The 20,953-nt window shown below is 39.1% G+C and overlaps 1 protein-coding gene across 1 annotated transcript in view; it reads right to left on the bottom strand.

Annotated features, from left to right (window-relative positions):
- Nucleotides 1-20,953, bottom strand: part of LOC115378771 (CUB and sushi domain-containing protein 1-like) — a 659,837-nt gene that overhangs the window by 231,707 nt on the left and 407,177 nt on the right. The window contains exons 8-10 of the mRNA XM_030079264.1: nucleotides 16,007-16,088; nucleotides 12,614-12,738; nucleotides 1,727-1,848 (exon numbers count right to left, since the gene is read on the bottom strand). Of these exons, the coding sequence (XP_029935124.1) occupies nucleotides 1,727-1,848; nucleotides 12,614-12,738; nucleotides 16,007-16,088 (329 nt within the window). The remainder of the gene's footprint in view (nucleotides 1-1,726; nucleotides 1,849-12,613; nucleotides 12,739-16,006; nucleotides 16,089-20,953) is intronic.

The raw sequence follows: 20,953 nt of genomic DNA, 5'->3' as shown, positions 1-20,953 counted from the left end.
CCCTCTTTAGTGAAAACGTCAATGTCACATGTCAAGTACCTGCTTGGACATTCAGGCTTTTTTCCCCCTCCTCTCTCATCTCCTCTCCTTGCCTTTCCTTGCAGATCTGAAGTAGCCAGCTGAATATTCAGACCCATTTTGCTCTCCTCGATCTTCTCTCTCTCACTCTTTCTATAGTTTTCAATGAGTTCAATGTCATCTTGTCCTCTTTTTTGGGGCCTTCTCACTCTTCGCATCATCTTCAAAGTGAACATTTTAGAAAAATCAAGGTGGAGAGGAGAGAAGATGATGACAAAAGGAAATGGAAAGAGAGCAGAGATGAGTGGAGAAGCAGAGAGAAGAGCGAGGGATAAAGGTGAGGAAAGGAGAGAATGAAAGAGGAGTTCTGAGGAAATAAAAGGGGAGGAACGGGTGAGAGTGGTGAGGAAAGGAGCGGAGACAAAAGGAGAGGACAAAAGGAGACAAGAAAGGAAGGATGATCCACAACAGAAACCATAGATAGAGAGGCTGTGGACAGGCTGCACCACAGGTCTATAAATAATTCATGTCTATACAACAATGACTCAACAACAAAGTTTCCTTCACAAAATTTGGGAGGTTTAGAGACCATGGGACCTGCAAGGAGACCAACATTCAGAAAGAAAGCAGCTAACAGTGAGAAAACCCAGCGCCACACTTTTTGAACTGCTGACTTTCTCAAAAGTGGGTGACATTCAAGAATAGTCAGGTGTGCCCAAGTATACTGCAGCGTCATACTGTAGCCTCCAATCTGGTTCAAAATCTTTCTCTCTCTCTCTCTCTCTCTCTCTCTCTCTCTCTCCCTCTCTCTCTTCTGCCTTCCCTGCCACTCTTCACTTTATTCTGTCTAATGAAGCAGAAATCAGATAGAAATAGTCTTCACACAAAAAAGGCATTCTAATTTTCCGTCTAGTTTGTTCTATGGACACCACGTTACTTCCGCTTCTCTGGAGTTGTTGGCAAGAGTCATAAATTGTTTGAGACTGGTTTTGCAGGCTGCTGTCCATTCGTCTGTGCTCTGATTCAGACACTTTATAAAATCACAGTGGAGATTTTATAAATCACTATCGAACCAACAATGTGCCTTTAAAGACGAGTAACAATATCTTTAGCTTGTACACACAATTCATCAGTTTTGTGTCAATATTACATGTTTAAATTTGACCATTTTCATGTGGAAAAATGACAAAATCACAGTATTTTACTTAGTTTTATCAGTATGGAAAGCCCCTGAAACACTGTATTCCCCGTGAGACACCAAAACCTTCTAAAACAATGCTCTAAAACACTAATACGATTCTTTTATGGGTAGCAGCTCTTTAAGAGAAGTTAACCCACCCTAGCTTTTCAATGGCAGGAATACAATGCTGCCTTGAAATTAAGAAATAAGTCACTAATTCACTGAATATGTAAAGAAAAGCAAAATTCAGTGCAGGTTTCACAGGCAGGTTTTTATATAGCTGTGGTCACAGAGGAGACTCCACACTTGCAATGGACTTCACCGACTGGTGAAGTCCATTGCAATTCCATTGGTCGCAATTAATATTATCTACCAGCATACACTCTAAATAAAGATAAAAAAATAACACAAAATGTTCATTCTCACAAACTTCACTAAAGCCGTTATTGTCTCTTGTGAGGCCGTCACTGTGATGGATTTGCCTTGTGAAATAAATGGGTAATAAAAAATAAATAAAAGTGAGCTCACCTTCCCAGAGTCCATTGCAGTGATGACCCACACACAGTGCGCATTGTTCTCATATTGAACAGGGTAGTTAGGAGACGTTATGACCCCTCTGGGACCCCGTAGGTTACTGCCACAGGTACGGGCTGAATAGGAAGAGAAAGAGAAAGAAAGACAGACACACAGAGACAGTTTTAACAAAGATTTATGGGGCAATCAAAATTACGCTCGCAGCTTGCAAATGACTTTTAAAAAGAAAAAGACAGACAGAGAGGGAGAGGGAGCGAGGGAGGGAGACAGTGAAGGAGGCAAATTATTCAGAGACTGCAGGCTTCACTGCAACCAAAGTTGATATTGCAAACAGAAATTGAAATTGCAGAAATTACATATGGGCACACTGGTGCACCCACGTGTAATTGCAACTTTTCCAAGAAAATTTTTCGAGCAAACATGGAAGCCCCTTTCCTGTTATCTCTTTTGTTCAAGCAAATCAAATATCAGCAAGAGCTTGTTTACCTCAAAAGTTTTTTTTTTTTTAACTGCCTCACAAGAAAGACCACTATGCATCAGAAAGATGTACCGCTCTCTCCAGTTCATTTTTCTTCATTTTAGTGGTGTGCCAGAGCAGCAGAAAGACATTCTACTAACTGTTACATCTTTACTAGACAGAACCCCCTCAACTTGAGACTCGGTGACTCTGTTCACAGTACAGATTTTCATTATTTAGAGCTGATGCGTACAAAGTGTGTACAGGACATTGAAAACATATCATCATGTGAATTTCATGTTTACCCAGTAGTACCCATTACTTTAGGAAAAGTCATTAAATATGAAGAAAAAAACGGAGGGCTAAGGAGTTTTTAGAGACAAGGTATTGTTTCCCACTCTATGCAAATTAATATTGAGTTTCTTTTTTCTATATCTGTTTTTTTGTTGTTGTTGTTGTTTTAGCTATGCCTGCGCTTTGTTTTTACTGTGAAGCACTTATCCGTGCCTGTACACCTGTTTTTAAATGTGCACTTATTTTTACTGTGAAGCACTTTGGTTCAGCTAAGCTGTTGTAAATGTGCTATAGAAATAAACATGACTTGACTTGACTTGAATTAGTGTCAAAGAGGACTTGCCGCATGTTGTAAAGCAAATTAAATTAATAAAGACACTGGAATGAACTTGAGTAAGGAGGTGAGCTAAGTTTTTCAATAGCACAAGATATGTTAATAAATAAATAAATACTGAATTCAGGTCAGTGAGTCTGTCAAACATTCTCTTGAAGGACACTTGCTCAGTGTTGTCACATAAGTCTAACACTGCGGTAGCTAATTTAGTACCACAATAAACAGTGTTTGTGAATGTTTTCATTAAAACTAGATTGAATGAAGAACACAGTTTCTTGCACAGTAGATTTGGCATTTATTAAGTTTGTCCAAAGCGAACATAAGTACATTAAAATGTATATGTACATGTGTTTTTTTTTTTTTTTTTTTTTTATCTTGGCATGTCAATAGGTTTGGCCACTTCAAGTATGAACATGAACAAATATTTTTTTCCAAATGGTATTCAGCCTGTATCATGCACACTGGAGCTGAATATACACTGTACTCATCACACACAAGTGTGTTTACTGTTGAAGCTCACAGTGCGATGGTGTGGGTTAATTTCACAATGCAGATGCAAAGGCATTGATTATGTATGAAACACTTGTTTGATTGTGTGTGTGTCCACTTGCTGTGCTGTAGCTGTACTTGCTGTGCAGAGTAAATTATCATGTTAAACCCTCAGGCAAGATTTTTGTTCAAACACATGGCTACTAACAAGTCTCACATGGATCTTTTAAATCTTTATCTAAAGAGAATTGCTGAGCATGCATACTGTTTCTGCAATGTCCTGCTGCACGTTCACAGTCACACACACTCCCACATTAAGGCGCAGAATTATCATGTGGGCACAAATTATCCATGGACTCATAACACATAACATATAACATATGACTTGGACTAAAAGTTTCCTGTAAGGCATCATTACTATTCCCGGTATACAAGCACTCTCCTTTATAATTCTTTAGCTGCAAATTGAAAATCTTGGACACTATTTTCATGCAAGTGTTAACCCGGCTTAACATCAAAGAGTTGCAAATTTCATCCGCCATTAGTTTTGAGCTGTTTTTGCTGCCCCCTTTGCCAGATAAGACGAGGATAGCACTTAGCACCAGGATAATGTTGGTCACGTTGGGCTTTAAGGCCTTACGTAAAGCTAATGCTGCCACCATGAAAGTAGGACCCCTTGTAGTTTATTCCACAGTTGGGCCATTCAAATAGGCCACCTGAATGGGTGCAGTGCATGATGCAACATATTAGTTTATATATTATACAAATTAATACATGTTAAAATTTCACCTGGCTTCAGATTGTACATGTTTAGGAAATCTTAGCTTCAACACATTTTCTGTCTTGAGGAAATTATTAGTGTTGACATAAAGGCTATTGGTTGGGTGGGTCTAGACTTTTTGTCAAGGTCAATGTTTTTTTTTTTTGTTGTTGTTGTTTTTTTTGTTTGTTTTTTTGATGCCCTTAATCACAATCTTTGCTGGCATCACTTCAGGTTTGTGTGTGTGTGTGTGTGTGTGTGAGCATGTGTGAGCGTGTGTGTGTGTGTGTGTGTGTGTGTGTGTGTGTGGCGTTAGGGGAAGGAGACAAAGCAAGAATGGAAATAAGAGTTTTAGTGACTCAACTGACTGAATGACTTTCAGTGCTTTAGGTTGGTTCCTGTACATGTACAACAACTATAAGAGTGAAACGCTAATGTGTACTTTTATCACAGTGCCATCTCTGCAGCACTGTGGTCAGCAAGAGGCACATTTAAATCAGCTGAGGATTAAACAATCCTCTGTAGTAGTAGGTTATTAAACTTCAACACAGTGCACTTCATCTGTGTTCATTACCAAACAGTATCTAATTACTAAAAGGCTACATTAACCACTGATCTTCACACCTTAGAGTATTTAGAGAGAGCTTTAAATGCTAATGATGTGGAAACAGCAATGTGTTCCAGTGCAGAAGCAAATAGCATATTATAATATAGGAATATAGTATTTGCCCATAATTGCAAACAAAAACTGCATGTTTGTACTTTCACAGAGCAGGTGCTTACGGCAGAAGTGCCAGTCAGAAGCCTCTGACGCTCTCGGGCCAACAGACAGTACATTGGTACAAATAGTCTGGCATAATGATCACAAAATCTGTACCTCTGTGAAATAAACTAAACAAACAAATAAACAAAAAAAAAATTCTATGTTCTGATGTGCTTTCACTCCATTTCCATCTGGACAAGTTTATGATTGGAGAGAGCAAAGGACGCGTTGAACCCATAAAGCTTTTTGCCAGCTGCTAAATATGATGGTGGATCTGTAACGTATCAGCAGTCCTTGTGATTGCTTTGCCTGGTTGTACATTGGCCAGTACGAGGTCCTTTCATCAACACAGTCTTATGGAGTTTTTTGAGATGAGCACAAAGTGTCAGACATTCCTCCACCATGAACTGCACCATGTGACAACACCATGAATTGGATGCACCATTTTCATCTATTTTTAACATGAAAAGGTTAACATTGTAAAGAATGTACAACATATTGTTATCGCAGCAGCCAAGGTTCAATTCCAGCTTGGGCCTTTCGCTGCATGTCAGACGCCCTTTCTCACTCCCTTGTCATCTATTCCAACTGCTACTGTCCAATAAAGCTAAAATGCTAAAACAAATGATATAAAAAAAAAATGAACAGTTGTGCATAAGCAAGTAAAACAGTTTTGATTAAGCTTAACCCACTAAAACTTGTTAAAGTACTCCAACATTTTGGACAAAATACCATTTTTCTGTTTTATCCAGACTGAGACAAGATGTTCATTTTCACCTCTCTATGTCCAGTGGTTCAATTTTATATGGTTGTATTTAGAGTTAGCTTAGCATAATGACTTGAAGTCTATGGGAGTCATTAGCCTAGCTCCATTAAAGTGAAAAAATAAACCTTACAGCAACTCCAAAGCTGTCTTATTTACTCAGTGTATCATGTGTATTTGAAATACACATCTTGGAATTGGAAAAAAGAAAGAAAAAAATGAGACTCATTTTAGGAGAAGTTAGATGGTGGAACTGAAATTGCTGAACACATTTATTCTTCCGTCTATCGCAGTGACCTGCGCATCGCTGAAGGTAGAGGTAGATCCAGCACAAATTAACTTCCCCTTCTCTTGTCTCAGTCTGAGTAAGTCAGAAAAAAGGATATTTTCCAGCAACGTAAAGCCATCACAGACTCAACTTGTTCTCTATAGTTCCTCAGTGCGCAGAGAAAATAAAACATGTTGCCAAACATAAACCACTGATACCTATACATTTCAATATGAAGATAAGAGGCTGAAATTTTCAAGTAATTTTAGTCATGCCCTTGAATAATCCTCATCTGCTGCTAAAACGTTTAAGTAGATTTCATCAACAACCTATGGAAACCTGTTTTCAACAGTATGTTTCATAATGCTGTATTTTTAATTATTCTCATGTGCTACTGAAGGCAGTATTTGCCTACACTAGCACACCATTTAGACAATAATTTAGTTGCCCATGCATTATAACCTTCAAGGATTATTTGGCAAATAAATAAATAAATAAATAAAAATGCTGAGTTTCAAGAATCCTTTTAAATCCCCTCTCGGTAATATTATTATTAGGGCTTCACTGACATTTTCGATCCAAGGCAGTTTCAGTCAACACGGCCACATTGTGGGAAAAAGTTTTGCCCAATTGTATAGTTGCCCTTTATTTATCATAATGAGTTAGCTGGAGGCTATTACTGCCATTAGAGAGAGGGAGGGAGGGTGGCAGAGGAGGTAAATGATAGGACAGAGAGGGGTAGGGGAGAGTGGAGATTGAAAAAGAGAGTAAAAGGGTGGAAAGGATAAAGCAAGAAAGTTTGCAAAATAAAAGGTTGAGGGACAAAGTGGAGGGAAGGTTGGAGAGAAAGGGAGGAGGAGGGAAGATAATAGTCTGAGAGAAGAAGAGAAATTAAGGGAGGAGTGAAAAAGAAAGGGCAAGAGGAAAAGAAGGAGAAAGAAACTGAGGGAGACGCACAGAGATACCAAGAGAAAAAGGGAGAGAGAGGAAGACCTCAGATGACTGATCTGCCTGTTAATTAGAAAAGAGAGCTGAGACACACACTGAGATGCACACAAGTACACACACGCGCACACACACATTCACGGTGATTCATTCCAGAGACCAGTTTCTAATTAACAGTAAAGTCTCAGCAGAGACTGAGAGAGGCTCATGGGTTTGAATCCCGGGAGAGTGATCGCACTAACTCAATACAATAGAGCTACAGGAATTTTTAACCTATTCCTGTCTGAAGAAAGTACCTTACGTGTAAAACCTGCCAATCAGCAAACCCTGTCCCTGTCCTATAAATGTACAGTTTTGATCTGCTGCCATTTTGCACAAGCCATTTTGCATACCTCATAGTGATTATTCAGTTCATTTGGGGATGCAAAAGGTCAGGGGTTAAAGCCACCCTACTAATGAAGTGCCATTCTACCCAAATTCAGCTCAAGAGGGCAGGGAAAGCCAAGACAGGATTTCCTATTGGAGAAGACGAGGACGTAGACATTGTTTTCCCAGTCTGCACTATATTAGAAAAAGCCTTCAGGTGCTACAGTGATCAGTTCCTCTGTTAAGGCCACAACATAATCATGAATATTTATTACAACATACAGATTTATTGTACAGATACAGAGAATAATGAGCATTTAATGACATGTAGGCCTACACATATCATGGATGTGCGGTTGTGCACTTCTGGACAACAAACAGAGCTTCAAATATTCCTGAGGCTTCGAATTCCCGTTAACTCTCTCTGTTTTTCATTTTACTGACAAGGAGCAGCATTTCCTCTCTCTTTCCTGAAAAGTTAGCCAGATCAAAAGCACACAATGATATGGGTGTACTTATTTATGCTATAGGGCCAAGGTCACTAAAGCTGACTAAAACTAAAGCTAAAATGAAATCTACTCATTAAAACATAAACAGTAAAAAGGGGACTTGTATAATCTGAACAATTAAATATGTCAGAAGAGATTTTTGTGTGGGCTTATATTCTCACCCTCCTTTGATGTGCTCACTGTGACAGGAATCGCCTTTGTCATGAAGTGAGGCAGCTTCCTGCAGCCAGACAGACATATAGACTCACAGACACTTCATACACACACACACACACACACACACACACACTCACACACACGGACACACACAGCCTCAAACACACACAAATACATGCACGCACACACTCTGTAATGTGATGTGACAGGGACCCTACAGTATGTGTCTGAGCACAGGGACTGCCTGTCTGTCAAACACACACACACACAAACACACACACATACACACACACACTCAAACAGCTCAAGGGGAGCACTGCTGCTGCTATGTATGAGGCATGTGACATTGTCCATTGGACACTTGCTGTCAACGTATGTGTGTGTGTGTGTGTGTGTGTGTGTGTGTGTGTGTGTGTGTGTGTGTGTGTGTGTGTGTGTGTGTGTGTGTGTGTGTGTATGTGTGTGTGTGTGTGTGTGCGTCCGTGTACGTGTGTGTGTGTGTGTGTGTGTGTGTGTGTGTGTGTGTGCACTAACTGTCTGCCTTTTCCACTTCGGAGCAATAAATCCAACAGGCTCTTGTCACTAAACATGTGGGCAGCTACAGAGCCCCTGTCCCACTGCACTGCCACTCACATAGTTATTTCTTTGGTTAGCCAGGCAGTCAGTCAGAAGAAAGTGATCATGGCCATTACAATTAGCGGTGCTGCGCCAGTAAAAATGATGGTGAATGTTTGTGACAATATGCTACATTCTGGGTCACATATGCTGCAGAAATATTTTTAATTTCTTCAGTGGACATACCTATAGAGGAGTGACTGCTGAAACCAAAAGTTATTAATCTATGGGACCCAGAGTCAGCACCACTGTCTTCAATTGTGAAAACCTCATTAAAAAAACTCATGATTCTAACTCATCAACAAACAAGAAAATGCAAATCACAGTCATATTTCATTACGCTATGTATCTGTGGTCCTACTTTGATAGGTGATAATATAAGTTAGATAAGATCAAACTTCAACTATCCCCAGGAAATTGGAGTGCCACTGAAGCAGCAGCAAAGAGTAACAGTTTACATGAAAGAAAAATGTAATACAAACAGGAATAGAGCAAATGGGAAGTTCATAAATTTACACAACAAAGAAACCTGAATTTCAAGATTAGAACACATTCAGTAGAAATATATAAAGAAAAGTGTGAAAACTGTATGACAGCATTGAGAGGGTGTGCAAATAGCAGCAGTGCTGACAGTGAACACTGTAGTGAAAACTGTAAAAAATTATGTATTATATAATGAACAGAACTGAGGGTTATATCGATTATATCGATCTTGATGGTTTTGTTTGCATGGCCTGGCCCCTAGTTATGTTTATGAGCTCTTGATCCTGCATGAGATCCTCAGGCAGGGGCCCTCTGACTGTCCATGTTTCCGGCTTAGGGCCAAAGCTGATCGGGCTGTTTCTTTTCTGTCGCGGCTCTGTTGTTGCTCAAGGAACTGACACTCTATTCATATAGATATAGATATCGATATATGTATATGTGCTAGTCAAATGTTTGTCAGTGTGACTCTTACTTTCTTGATTTTATGTATTTCCTCTAGGGAAAGGACGGAAGGATCGTTCACAAGGGCCAACCAATAGGATATCAGTTTTGGAGACAATTTTATTTTGAAGGGACAGGTGGATAAGAGAGGATGTTTAAAGACTGGTGGATGTTTTATTGGTTGAAATTTTAATGTTCACACAGTAGTGTAGGATGATGTCACTATTTCAGATCTTCTGTTTTACAGGAAATAGAGGTCATGTGAGGTTATTTCATGGGAATTTTAATGAGAAAATGTTTAAATGCATGTGTAGGTTGGACTGCTCAGTCAATCACATCACTGAAGTCTTGATAAATCCTCATATCAGCTGTGTACAATTTACATAAGGGCTGTGGAGACTGGTCGAAGAGTCTGATAGTTCAGTTTGAAAATGGACAGTAGGCAGGATGATTTATGTCCCCTCTTGCTTGTAACAGTACCACCTGTGTAGTCTTTATATCTTTTATATTTTTATAATTCGTTTTTAGACATTTGTTAAGTGTGTGTGTCTTTGTTTGTATTCCATGGACCACGAGAAGCGTTTGAAATCAACAGATCTACAGGGGACCATGCATCTGGACCGAAAAATGCACTCATGGCACACAGAACGAATATCATTCAAACATCACTGTTTGTGCGGAGATAGGCAGAGACAGGATGATGGATGTCGCTGTGTCTGTGGACATCATGTCACCTAATGCTAAAGCTTGACAATCCAAATTCCAGCCCAATCCGACCCCAAGCTGAGGAGAGAGGAGACACTGCACCACAGAGCAGGCAACAGGTCGGACACAGAGAAAGGCTCCAACTCTGCATTGCATTTAATGATCAAGAAGACAGCAGGATTTATTTATTTCCCATCTCACTTTTGTAGCTCATGTTGCCTATTACAAGAAATGTTTACCTATTACCAACTTAGTGCCATTAATGTGCAGTCACTGCAGCGTGCTGTGATTAATTAATTTGACAATTATTCAACAGTTATCCAATACTGATGAGTCACAGCACCACAGAAAAAAATCGTCTCAGTCCACACACACACAGTGAGGAAGGCTAAAGCAGTGGTTCTCAAATGGGGGTACGTTGGAATACTGCAGTGGGTACGTGAGATTTTTTAAAATGTTAATTTAAAAAATATCAGTCATGCATAATTCCTAAATTTAATAATTAGCCAATGCTATAATAAGTTCAATAAAAATGTAAATGCAAGTTTGATAAACCACATTTCAAAGTAAGTATTCCCTCCGGGCTTTCTGAAGGTGTCAAATGTGTGTGTCTCAGGTTTAAATCTGCTGCCGTGGTCGTCGAGCGAGGACGTTTGTTCACTATGACCGGGAGGTCAGACATAAAATCAAGAGAATGGATTGGTGGTTAAAACATAACGGTGATACAGCTGAAAACAAGGAGAAAGAAGTGAAAAAGAAGCGAAAACAGCACCAGCAAAACAGTGTAGGTATCAGGCTGTTGTTTCAGACACTGATGGGGCTGTGTTGGACCTCTTTATATAGGCTTTTTTCTACCTTTTTTTGCCACTGGCCAGGGAGTACTTGGCTGAAAAAAAATTCAAAAGAGCCACATTATTGAAAAACGTTTGAAAACCACTGGGCTAAAGCAACATTAAGTTTTTTTTTGTTTGTTTGTTAGATGAACCAGTCCAAGTCCTAACCCAACTCCTGGCAAAATGTTCAAGACCAACCCAACGTGACCCGTGGCAGAGTGATAAAAACCCAAACCGACCAAGGGTCAAACGATAAAAACCGTAATCTGACCCGACCCACTGACCCGTGTTTGACTGACAACCCTCAGCTGCACTTGCTGCCTCCTGTTAGTCTCGACCAACAGTACTAACAGTAACTGTTCATTAACTCAGTGCCAGTAAGAATAAGTATTGAGTGACATTAAATTATCATGTTATAATGATGTGATCAAATGTAATCCTGTAAAAATTTTTATTTGGTGAGAAACATGAATACAGTTGTTTCAAGGGGAAATTTGTTGGTGTTTTCACAGCCATGTGAAAACATCAGTGCATTACACAGGTTTTGTCTGGAAAAATAATGTATTTGTATCATTAAAATATGCAATAAAAATGCTGATTTCTCTAAAAGGAAACATGAATTGTTCATTTTAAGAAACCTGGCCTATTTTGTATATTTACTATTTCTCTTTAATACTTAATTACTTGATTCATCGATGGGATAACTGATAGACTTACTGAAATAATCAACAGCTGCAGCCTTAGAAGATAGCAGTAAAGAATTATATGAAATAAGCAAATCCCTGTTTGTACTGGGAGCTTTCTTGTGATTCCCAACCCTAGCTTCCACTCAATACTTTGTTACTGTTTCTTGTGTAGCCCAGCTAACCTTGCTGCTGTGAACATTATGGGCAGCATGTATAGTTTAGAATAGTTATTTTCTCTTTGAGTGCATTTCATAACCGTCATCTCTGACTGCAACTGTATATAAATCTGAAGTGGCCAGTGAACGTGGATACAAAAGGTCTGTTGATATTACATCAAATTCTGAGTATTTGGTGCCAGACAACAAGGTAGCTTGTAAAATAACTGGCTGAATTGATGCAATGTCATGAAAAAAAAAAAAAAAAAAAAAAAAAAAAACTTTAATGTGCGCAGACTGTGTAAGAATGTAAGGAGTGTAAGAAGTCCCCTGTAGGAACCAAACTCAAACAAATGGAAATCAGTGGTGAAATGTACTTATTCTCAAAAATGCAAAGTAAAAAAATACATGAAACTTACCAAAGGCATGTTAAAAAACAACAACAACAACAACAACAACAACAACAACAACAACAAAATGTTCTTGTTCCTGTGGGATAACAACACCAGATTTGATGTTCTTACTTCCCTACAATGCTGGACAAAAGCAACTACGATGAAAGTCGTAACGACACAGTGTGGGTATTCTGTGATGGCTACGTCTGGCACCAACAATCATACCGCATAAATCACACATCCTACCTGTACTAACGTTCAGCTCAATAGTAAGTGAATCTATAAACCATGCCTGTGTGCTTTTACTTGTGCTTTCTTTTTGTGACTCACTATCTGTAGGAGTGAACTATTCATATAAACAAAGAGGTGTGCCCTATAACGTGGCCACTGAGTGTCTATATACAGTAGATATACAATGAGACTGAAAGACAGACAGACAGGCACATAGGTAGTCATACACTTACTTCTACAGATAGGTCTGTGGTCACTCCAGGCTGCCAGTGTGTCAGTGACCCGCTGACAGGTGATACTTTTAGATCCTTGCAGCACGTAGCTGTCATCGCAGCTGAACTGGACGCTGGAGCCAACTCTAGTTTGGGGACACAAAAGAAGAGCAATAACATGTGTCAAAAATAGTAATGATGCTAATTCTGATTCCGCCTGTGACTGAGCCACCAACTCGTCGTCAGGTGATACTTTTAGATACCTCAGAACGTACAGCAGCAAACATCACAACAGAGCTGGACTCTTGATCCGACGAAATAGAATAAAGTAGAAATAATATGTGAATGACAATCGTGATATTAATGATTCACTGGCTTTTAGATCCCTGCAGAACACAGCCGTCATCACAGATCATCTGATTAGCATTTCTAATTTTTATCTATTTCTGTAAGCTCCTATTGTAATTCTATTTCTCTCTTCACATCCCTTCTTTTCTGTTCTCTACTCTCATCTCCTCTTCTTTCTTTGCCCGCCTCCCCCTCCCTCTTCTTTCTCGCTCCTTTCGTTTCCTCTAATCTTTCTTGTTTTCTCGTACTGTCTGACTGCCTGCTGTCCAACACATGAGAGAGACATGCAGCCATCTAAGTGGAAGTCTGCATGGTGTCTTGTCTGTAAGCCTTAATCTACCCTCCCCCCTGCTGACAGACACAGAAACCACCTGGCCACATATTCTCTACGTAGGACTCTGGTTGTTCAGCAGCCCCACCCCGATGTTCATCGCTCTACTCCGGTGCAGCCTAGGCAACTCTCTTTGTCATGTTGTTTACTTTGCAGCTCCTGCGATTTTGTTGATGCTGATGAAACTTTGTGAAAATACCTCATACCTAGCCACTCGCTGTCAAACCCACTATCACAGCAAACAGCTCTCTCTTTGGTGCTATTGCTGTTTCCTTTAAAACAACATGAACCATGGTGCACATGAGGCTGTGTTGATTGAGATTGCCAGAACACACCACCTAATAGAAGAGCCATGCCTATCAAATCTTAAGCATCCAACAGTGGAAAATCAGTGGATTTTGTTTATTTATTTATTTATTTATTTATTTAATTATTTCTGTAGCTATGTTCTCTCTCAAGAGATTTCGATTTCTCCATCTCATCGTACCGCTCAGCACTTAATGATGTCTTCAATATACAGCACACATGTACGCACATGCACACGCACACACACATACGCACAGAGGTAATGGCCTCTTTAATAGTCCTACTGAATGTGTGCAGTAATGTTGCTAATGGAGAACAAGAACAGCAGGAGATGTCGTTTAAAAGGCTAGGCCAGGCAAGGCAAAGTTTATTTATAGCACGTTTCAAACATCAGCGTCATACAAAGTGTTTTATACAAGAGGCAATATATTTCTTCTTTGTTTATGTAATGTTCAGATTTTTTCTTTTTCTTGTTTCTGTTTTAATCTGGAAATAGGTGTAGAAACAGATGAACCTGGTTTGATTCATGGGTAATCACAACAGAAATATAAGAACAATTTAGCCACCATGGATGCTAAGTGGATGAGTCACAGGGAGAGGCAATTATTCAAAATAGCTAAATTCTGTTTGATTGAATATAATTAACTCTCCCTTTGATTGGACTGCTGATTGGAGGACCAACACCATAGCGTTAACTATGTGAAAATCCCCGTGTCCACCAAATCCTTCTTTATCAACCAAATTCCCAGTATAAAAGCTCAAAAGATTTCCTGCTCATGGCTCAGTCCTATATCTGCAGGAGGGTCAGAAATTAACTTTTATATATCTATATATCTATATATCTATATCTATCTATCTATCTATATATCTATATCTATCTATCTATCTATATATATAGATATAGATAGATATAGATAGATAGATATAGATATAGATATATAGATATATAGATATATTATTTACAAAGACCTTTTTTGTAAACCTTATGAAATACCTTTTAGTGGCATTGTGGATCATTTCTGGGGCAATTTCAAATGGAGGGAAATACATGTCATAAACAATATTAAATGACTCCTACTCAAGCATAATCTTTGTTTACCAGTAAAAGAAAACAGCAAAAACCTAAATTTTTCAATGCTTTGTTGTAGAATCAGACACTCTTTATTTGGTCTGTCCCTGGTTAATATTCAAATGAGTATCAATTTTGAATGAGAGTTTCATAACTGACATAATGTAGGCCAAGATACTTAACTTCATCAGCATATCTGATATAAATACTAACTCAGAGTCAACAGGCAGTTAAATTTGAACATTGAATTAACTTTGTTTCAATTAGGGTTACGGTTAGGTTGATACAAAGTTGATAATAAGTCAAAAAAAACAAAAAAAAACTGTTGATTCTCTGTTGATACTAGGTTGAATGCTAACATTGGTCAGTCCAAATAAAGTGGACTGTAGAATCTCTGACAGCTGTCTCCGGCTCAGGACAGACTGACAGGGGATCAGCAACTGTTTCCTTCTCACTTGGACCAGACTGTCATCCTGACTCAGGTGGTGCTGCTGGATTTTTTCAAATAATTTTTAAAAAAGTGCCATGTCAGAACTTGAAGCAGCTAGTGAACTAGCTCATTGGCTAGTTAACGTATTAAACACTGCTTGAGGAGAAGGGGTAAACGGGTATGAAAGCCTAGTTGTTCCGACTACTTTGCAAATGCAAATGCAGAACAAAATTTGGGAGACAAGCTTATACAGAGAAAAATAAAAAAGGTTAACTGTCTATTTTACTGGGGCATTTAACTACCTCCATTATCCCATTGCAAAGTTCAGTTTTACATTTTTCATGGGCATGGTGTCCCAAACTCCAGTTAACTTCTGACCCTGATTGGCAGTCTTTATATCAATACAGGAAAAGGGCAATAAATGAACATACTTACATCGCCTAAAAATCGGCTATACTGAGGAATACTGGCTGCTTGTAACAGCAGGGGCAGCACTGATGTGAGCCAAGCAAAACCCTTGCCTACAGTGAATCATTTCTACCAAAAATGACAATAACAACAAAAAGCCAGTGCTGTAACAAAGAGTCTCAAACAGCCGCAGAAATTATTTATGTCGAGACAACAAAAACAAAACGTTCGAGTCTCCATGGAAACAATGAGGAAGTTTAATGAGGAAGTTTGGTGACCAGGGGTGCAACACTGAGACCAAATGGCATACTTTGCATGGGAAAATGTGAGCGAACCAGAGTCAGAAAGTCCTCTGGCACATGCTAATTGTCCAGAAATTATTCTGATCCCGTTGCTGGTCGTAAGGTCGCCAGACTCAAACATAGCTGCCAAGGCAACTGGGGTGTTTTGTCATCATTATTTAAACTGGAAAAATGACTAAAGACAGCAGTGAAACCGTAAGTAAGTTGAAAGTGAACTCACTGGAAAGCAGAGCCCATCCTCTTTCCATTTTCTGGAACGCCAGGATCTGGGCAAACATCACCAGCAAGACCGCTCTGACTCACTGGAAAAAAGAAGACAGAAAGTACGGTAAGTATGGTAACATGTGACTGTGTGATATTATAGATATCATATATATTAATGCATAGCTCTCCACATCATCAGGATATTTATAAACACATTTAGTATCCTAAATACCTCTAAATACCTCTAATTGTTGGAAATGTGACGCACCTCATTATACTGCCAGGCAAATCATTAAAATAATGTTTTAAGAGCATCTCTTTGTGCAAAATACAGGTGACATAGTAAACATGATTCCTGTCAGTGATTACAAAATGTTTACATAATATATATATATTTTCTGTATTTGAAATTATTGGTAAGTGGTAAATAGTGGGATGACTCCAGCTGTGAGAAATATCTCCAACTGTTCATTAGATTGCTCTGTGTATTATGAAATCTATGATCTATTCATGGATGATTCAGGAACATGTCTGAAAAATTCTTGGGCCTCAATAAAAAAAAAACAAAGCGCCCCTTGTCATCTCAATTCCGGAAAAAAAAAAAATTAATCCACAAATGATGAAAAAGGATGAAAAAGATAGTATCCAACAGCGGCAGTGAACACTGCTGTGTAGCTGACGCAGTTGGTAAATAGACTGGAGCTGATTGTATGTACTGAAAAGTAATCGGTCTGTGGAGACATCTAAAATAAAAGAAACAAGGCTAAACCAGCTTAAGCTTCCAAATGGTTGAAAGATTGCAAGACAGAAAAAAGAGAGGAAAAATTTCTATATAGTTATTTCATTTTCTACATAAAAAATGGAGAAAGAATGTTTTGGCGGCGCAAATAGAAAATTTATTTTTGAACTTTAATTTCAAGGATGAAATTTCTGAGTTTTAACTGCAACAGTCAGGAGCCAGTTTAACACTGTGAATAGGAAAAAAAGATGAATAGATTAATAAAATGGATTGAAATACAAGAAAACAACAGAGACACTAAATTAAATGAAATCGAGCCCATAAGTAAAACACAGAGGCCTGAGATTCTGCAGCAACATACTGCTGACAAAACTGCCAGCTTGTCCTCACAACACATTGTAGAGCATATGATTAAATGTAATCTGAGACAGAACTCCTTTGCAAAAAAGTGAAGTTTGATTGCTCTAGGATTACATGTTTAGATTCACACAACTTTCCTGTCAACATCAATTGTGTGTCTTGGCCAAATTTTTACATGTATGAAAATTCTCTGCAACAGCCAAGATCTAGGCAGCTCAAATATGCCGGATGGAGATTCAGTTTTGAGAATGTAAAATCTACGCCTTGCTCTCTGTTTGCATGACTTTGCAACGCTGGAATTTGAAAAGTATGTATAAAAACTGTAGTCTAGGAATTCCACAGATGTCGTGTGCAACTCTTAGTGGAGATTGGATCAACTTTGTGGGGGAAAGCGTCAAAAAGAGGATATGCATAAAATTAAAAATGACAGAAAACGATCAAGGCAGGAGTTATACTAGTTTGGCTTGTTGCCTGTGCATGAATCAAAGCTGCAGCCTGAGCAGATAAAAACAAATATCTCACGTCAAAGTCTATGGGACTCTACAGTAAATACCAAGGTATCATGGTTAACCACCACTTATCTATAATATTACTGTAGTATCTCAACTGTGCTGGAACTATGGCTTTTACTGAATGAAAAAACATACTTGGTGCTTCACTGCCATATTACTGACTGAAGTGTTTGCCCTGGAATTTTTTTTTTTTTTTTTTTTTTTTTTTTGAGCGATTACTCTGAGGAGTCTATTTTCAGCTGTGACAATGCTGCTGAATGACGATAGGAATATCATAAATATATTACAGGTGGCTGTGTGTATGACCACATGTCATGTTGACTGTCACGTTGATCATGAAGGTGCATGTCGGCTGAAATACGGCACAGAATAGCTAATTTGGTGAGACTGAGACCCTGATCTTGCCATGGTGGGCTGTCATAGTGTCAGTTGGGGAAAGATGGACTGAACTACCACTGTGAAGACTTCTCCTTGCGAAAAGTGAAACTGCCAGCTGCGAGCCCCACATCACAATGACCTCAGCGGTGAACAGACCAACTGACATACCGACAGGCTCGGGCATTATTGCCATCTATAGAGCCCCAGAGTGCTATCTCCGGCAGGGAAGAAACAACAGCATGTGAAACAAATTACTGTAAATATCCAACAGGACTGCTGAGTCACTATACTGTTTTCAGTCTCTCTTAAGAATATCCTAATGTTCCCCTCCCATCCTGACTCCACATCTACCTGCACCGCATCTTGCTCTTGACTCACCGCCCCTATAAAAGCACAACAGCAAACAACATGACATTTTTTGCCCAGCTCATACTTAGCGTCTATAGCGCCGGTTGTGAGTCGCTCTGGCTGGGAGCATCTGCTGCATGCCGAAAACGTAATGTAAATGTAAATGAGACCAGACAACATGACAGAAACCAGTTTAGGCCAGCTCTGTCTTAATGGAGCTCTGTGGGTGAATAATGATTGTTAGAAAAATACAAAAATAAAGGGAAGGTCTGGAGAGAACGGAGCAAAAGGGAAGAGAGGATAAATAAAATTGAGGGAAATGAGAAAAATGTTGAAAAAAACACAACCCTGATAGAACAAACGAAAAAAGATGAGGCAATAAGAGAAGAGAGGGAGGCTTATAAAACACGACCTGGCGAAAGGGCAATGCATGACCTTCTCTCTCTCTCTCTTTGTGTGTCTTTCTTGCCGTCTTCCTCTCTCACCCCTTTTGAACTCTTTCTCTCTCGTTTTATATTCTCACCTTGCTTATTGCTGTTATGAAAGAGTGATAGACGAGTTTGCGTATGTGTGACTGTGTTTCGGTGTGTGAACAGGAGTCGAATTAATCTGTTTGAGTCTACGTATGTGCTTGTATGTGTGTGAGAGAGAGAGCAAGAGAAAGAGAGAGAGAAAGAGAAAGTGCATTTGTGTGGTGATTTTGGATCGAACATCAAAACACAGCAAAGCAACAAGACAGCTTGTTCTGTTCATCTCTCTCTCTCTCTCTCTCTCTCTCTCTCTCTCTGCCCCTATTGCTCCATATCTGTCTCTCTCACTCGAGCAGCTTTCATTGGCATCAAACACAAAGGTTCATACTGCCGAAACAAATCCAGCTCATGCAAACAACATGAGATGCTATAAAATGGCTGCCAAATATCACTGCTGGGCCAGTGTCAAAAATCTTCAAGTTGACTTAATCCCATATTTGCACTTAAAAGAATTCACCATTTAAACACAAGTTTATGATGCATAACATCATTTCCATATCATCAAAGTGTCTTCAGCAAACCTTTCATCTCAAAAAAGTCAACTTTTTTGTGAATTGGTGAGAAAAAAAAAGTTATTAATTTTCTCGTTGATGCCCATGTATTTTTGACATCTCTGACATCTGCAGTAGACTCCACCTTATGTCGACACCCCACTCCCAGACACGGTTTGGACTCACTGAGCGACTCAGTTTCATCTTTCTGCATTTTGTCCAGAAACTATTCACTACATATACACTCCTAGCAGTAAGTATCAATAATGTAGACTGTGCTCTACACATCGGTATGCAGTGTTGAACACCAACACAGTCATGTTTTTCTCGAGTCATGTGATCAGTAAGGTTTATGCAACACCATATTGTGTGTAGTTTTATTTTTCTGCACTGGTTTGTGGTTGGTGTGTTCTAATGCCTATTCATCCAAAAGTATAGCATTTCAGTATTAAAGTAGAAAATTTGGCTTCCAAACCATTTTTAGTCTTGGGAAACTGGAACTGAATAACCATAACCATTATGTTCCCCTGATGTCACAGTTAAATGTCTCCTTTTTTCCTTCCTTATTTTTGTTTTGTTTTGTTTTGTTTTTCAGAAAGTCAGGCCTGGCCTTTTTTAAAGACCAGGTAGGCCATTTATGGATCTAGAAACTGTTGGGTACAGCTGAGATGTACATGGATTTGCAGATTTATCTGTACATGTAAATAATTAGTTTTTATCCATGGTTTGAAAACAGCACAAACCAAGAAGCATATCAGTTGTATGAAGGCTCATCAACGACACATGTGGCAAACGTTACTGTAGATTACTCTACAACAATATGTTGGACAGACAACTGCGCTTTGTGTCACACCGGTGGACCAAGACAGATGGAGAGCCAGGTAGAAGAGGAGAAACATGTAGTTTGATGAGGATGAAGAGCCTGAAGATGTACTCTCACCACAACAAAATCTGCATCCACATGCCTGACAGGTGAGTAGTCTTTGTCAGGTTTGTCATCAAAGGGTCTAGTTTTTGGTTCTGTGGTTGCTCACACAGGCATAGTAGCTCATTTGTTTGAATAAGGTTAGTTATGTAAGCAATACCACACTCCGAGGTGTCCTGATCTCCTGAATTTATGGATCAAGCTGAGGTGAAGACCATGAAAATGCAATGTGGAGTAAGGCGCTTATACCATGGCCACTTGTTACAATTACAAAATATCATGTGTGTAATACTGGTAAACAATCGTGCCTGTTGAAAACCTGAGATGGAGGTTCTAGGCACAAAATTATCCAATTACATGGCAAGGTCTTTCTCCACATCTGAATTCTGCTTCTTTTTCAAACCATGGCTGTCTTTATTAAATCCTCACAGGTAACACAACAATAACACTGCAGCGAAATTAAAGTTTCGGATTTCCACTGGCTTTAACTTCCATAACCGAGATGATCAGACAGTGTTTTTGACACGCCAGCTAACCTAAGGAGATTATCTGGCTGGCTCCATCACCATTAGTTCTCAGTGTAAGCCTTCCAAAATAGAGACAAAGAGTTTTATATTAAGATTTATCATAATTCAAGAATCATGACCCTCAGCTGTGACGGTCTGATTAGTCAAGTGAGT

This window comes from Myripristis murdjan, chromosome 3 (genome assembly GCF_902150065.1).
Source record: "Myripristis murdjan chromosome 3, fMyrMur1.1, whole genome shotgun sequence".
Taxonomy (NCBI): Eukaryota; Metazoa; Chordata; class Actinopteri; order Holocentriformes; family Holocentridae; genus Myripristis; species Myripristis murdjan.
Note: the sequence above shows the minus strand (reverse complement) of the source record. Positions and strands in the feature narration are given on the sequence as shown.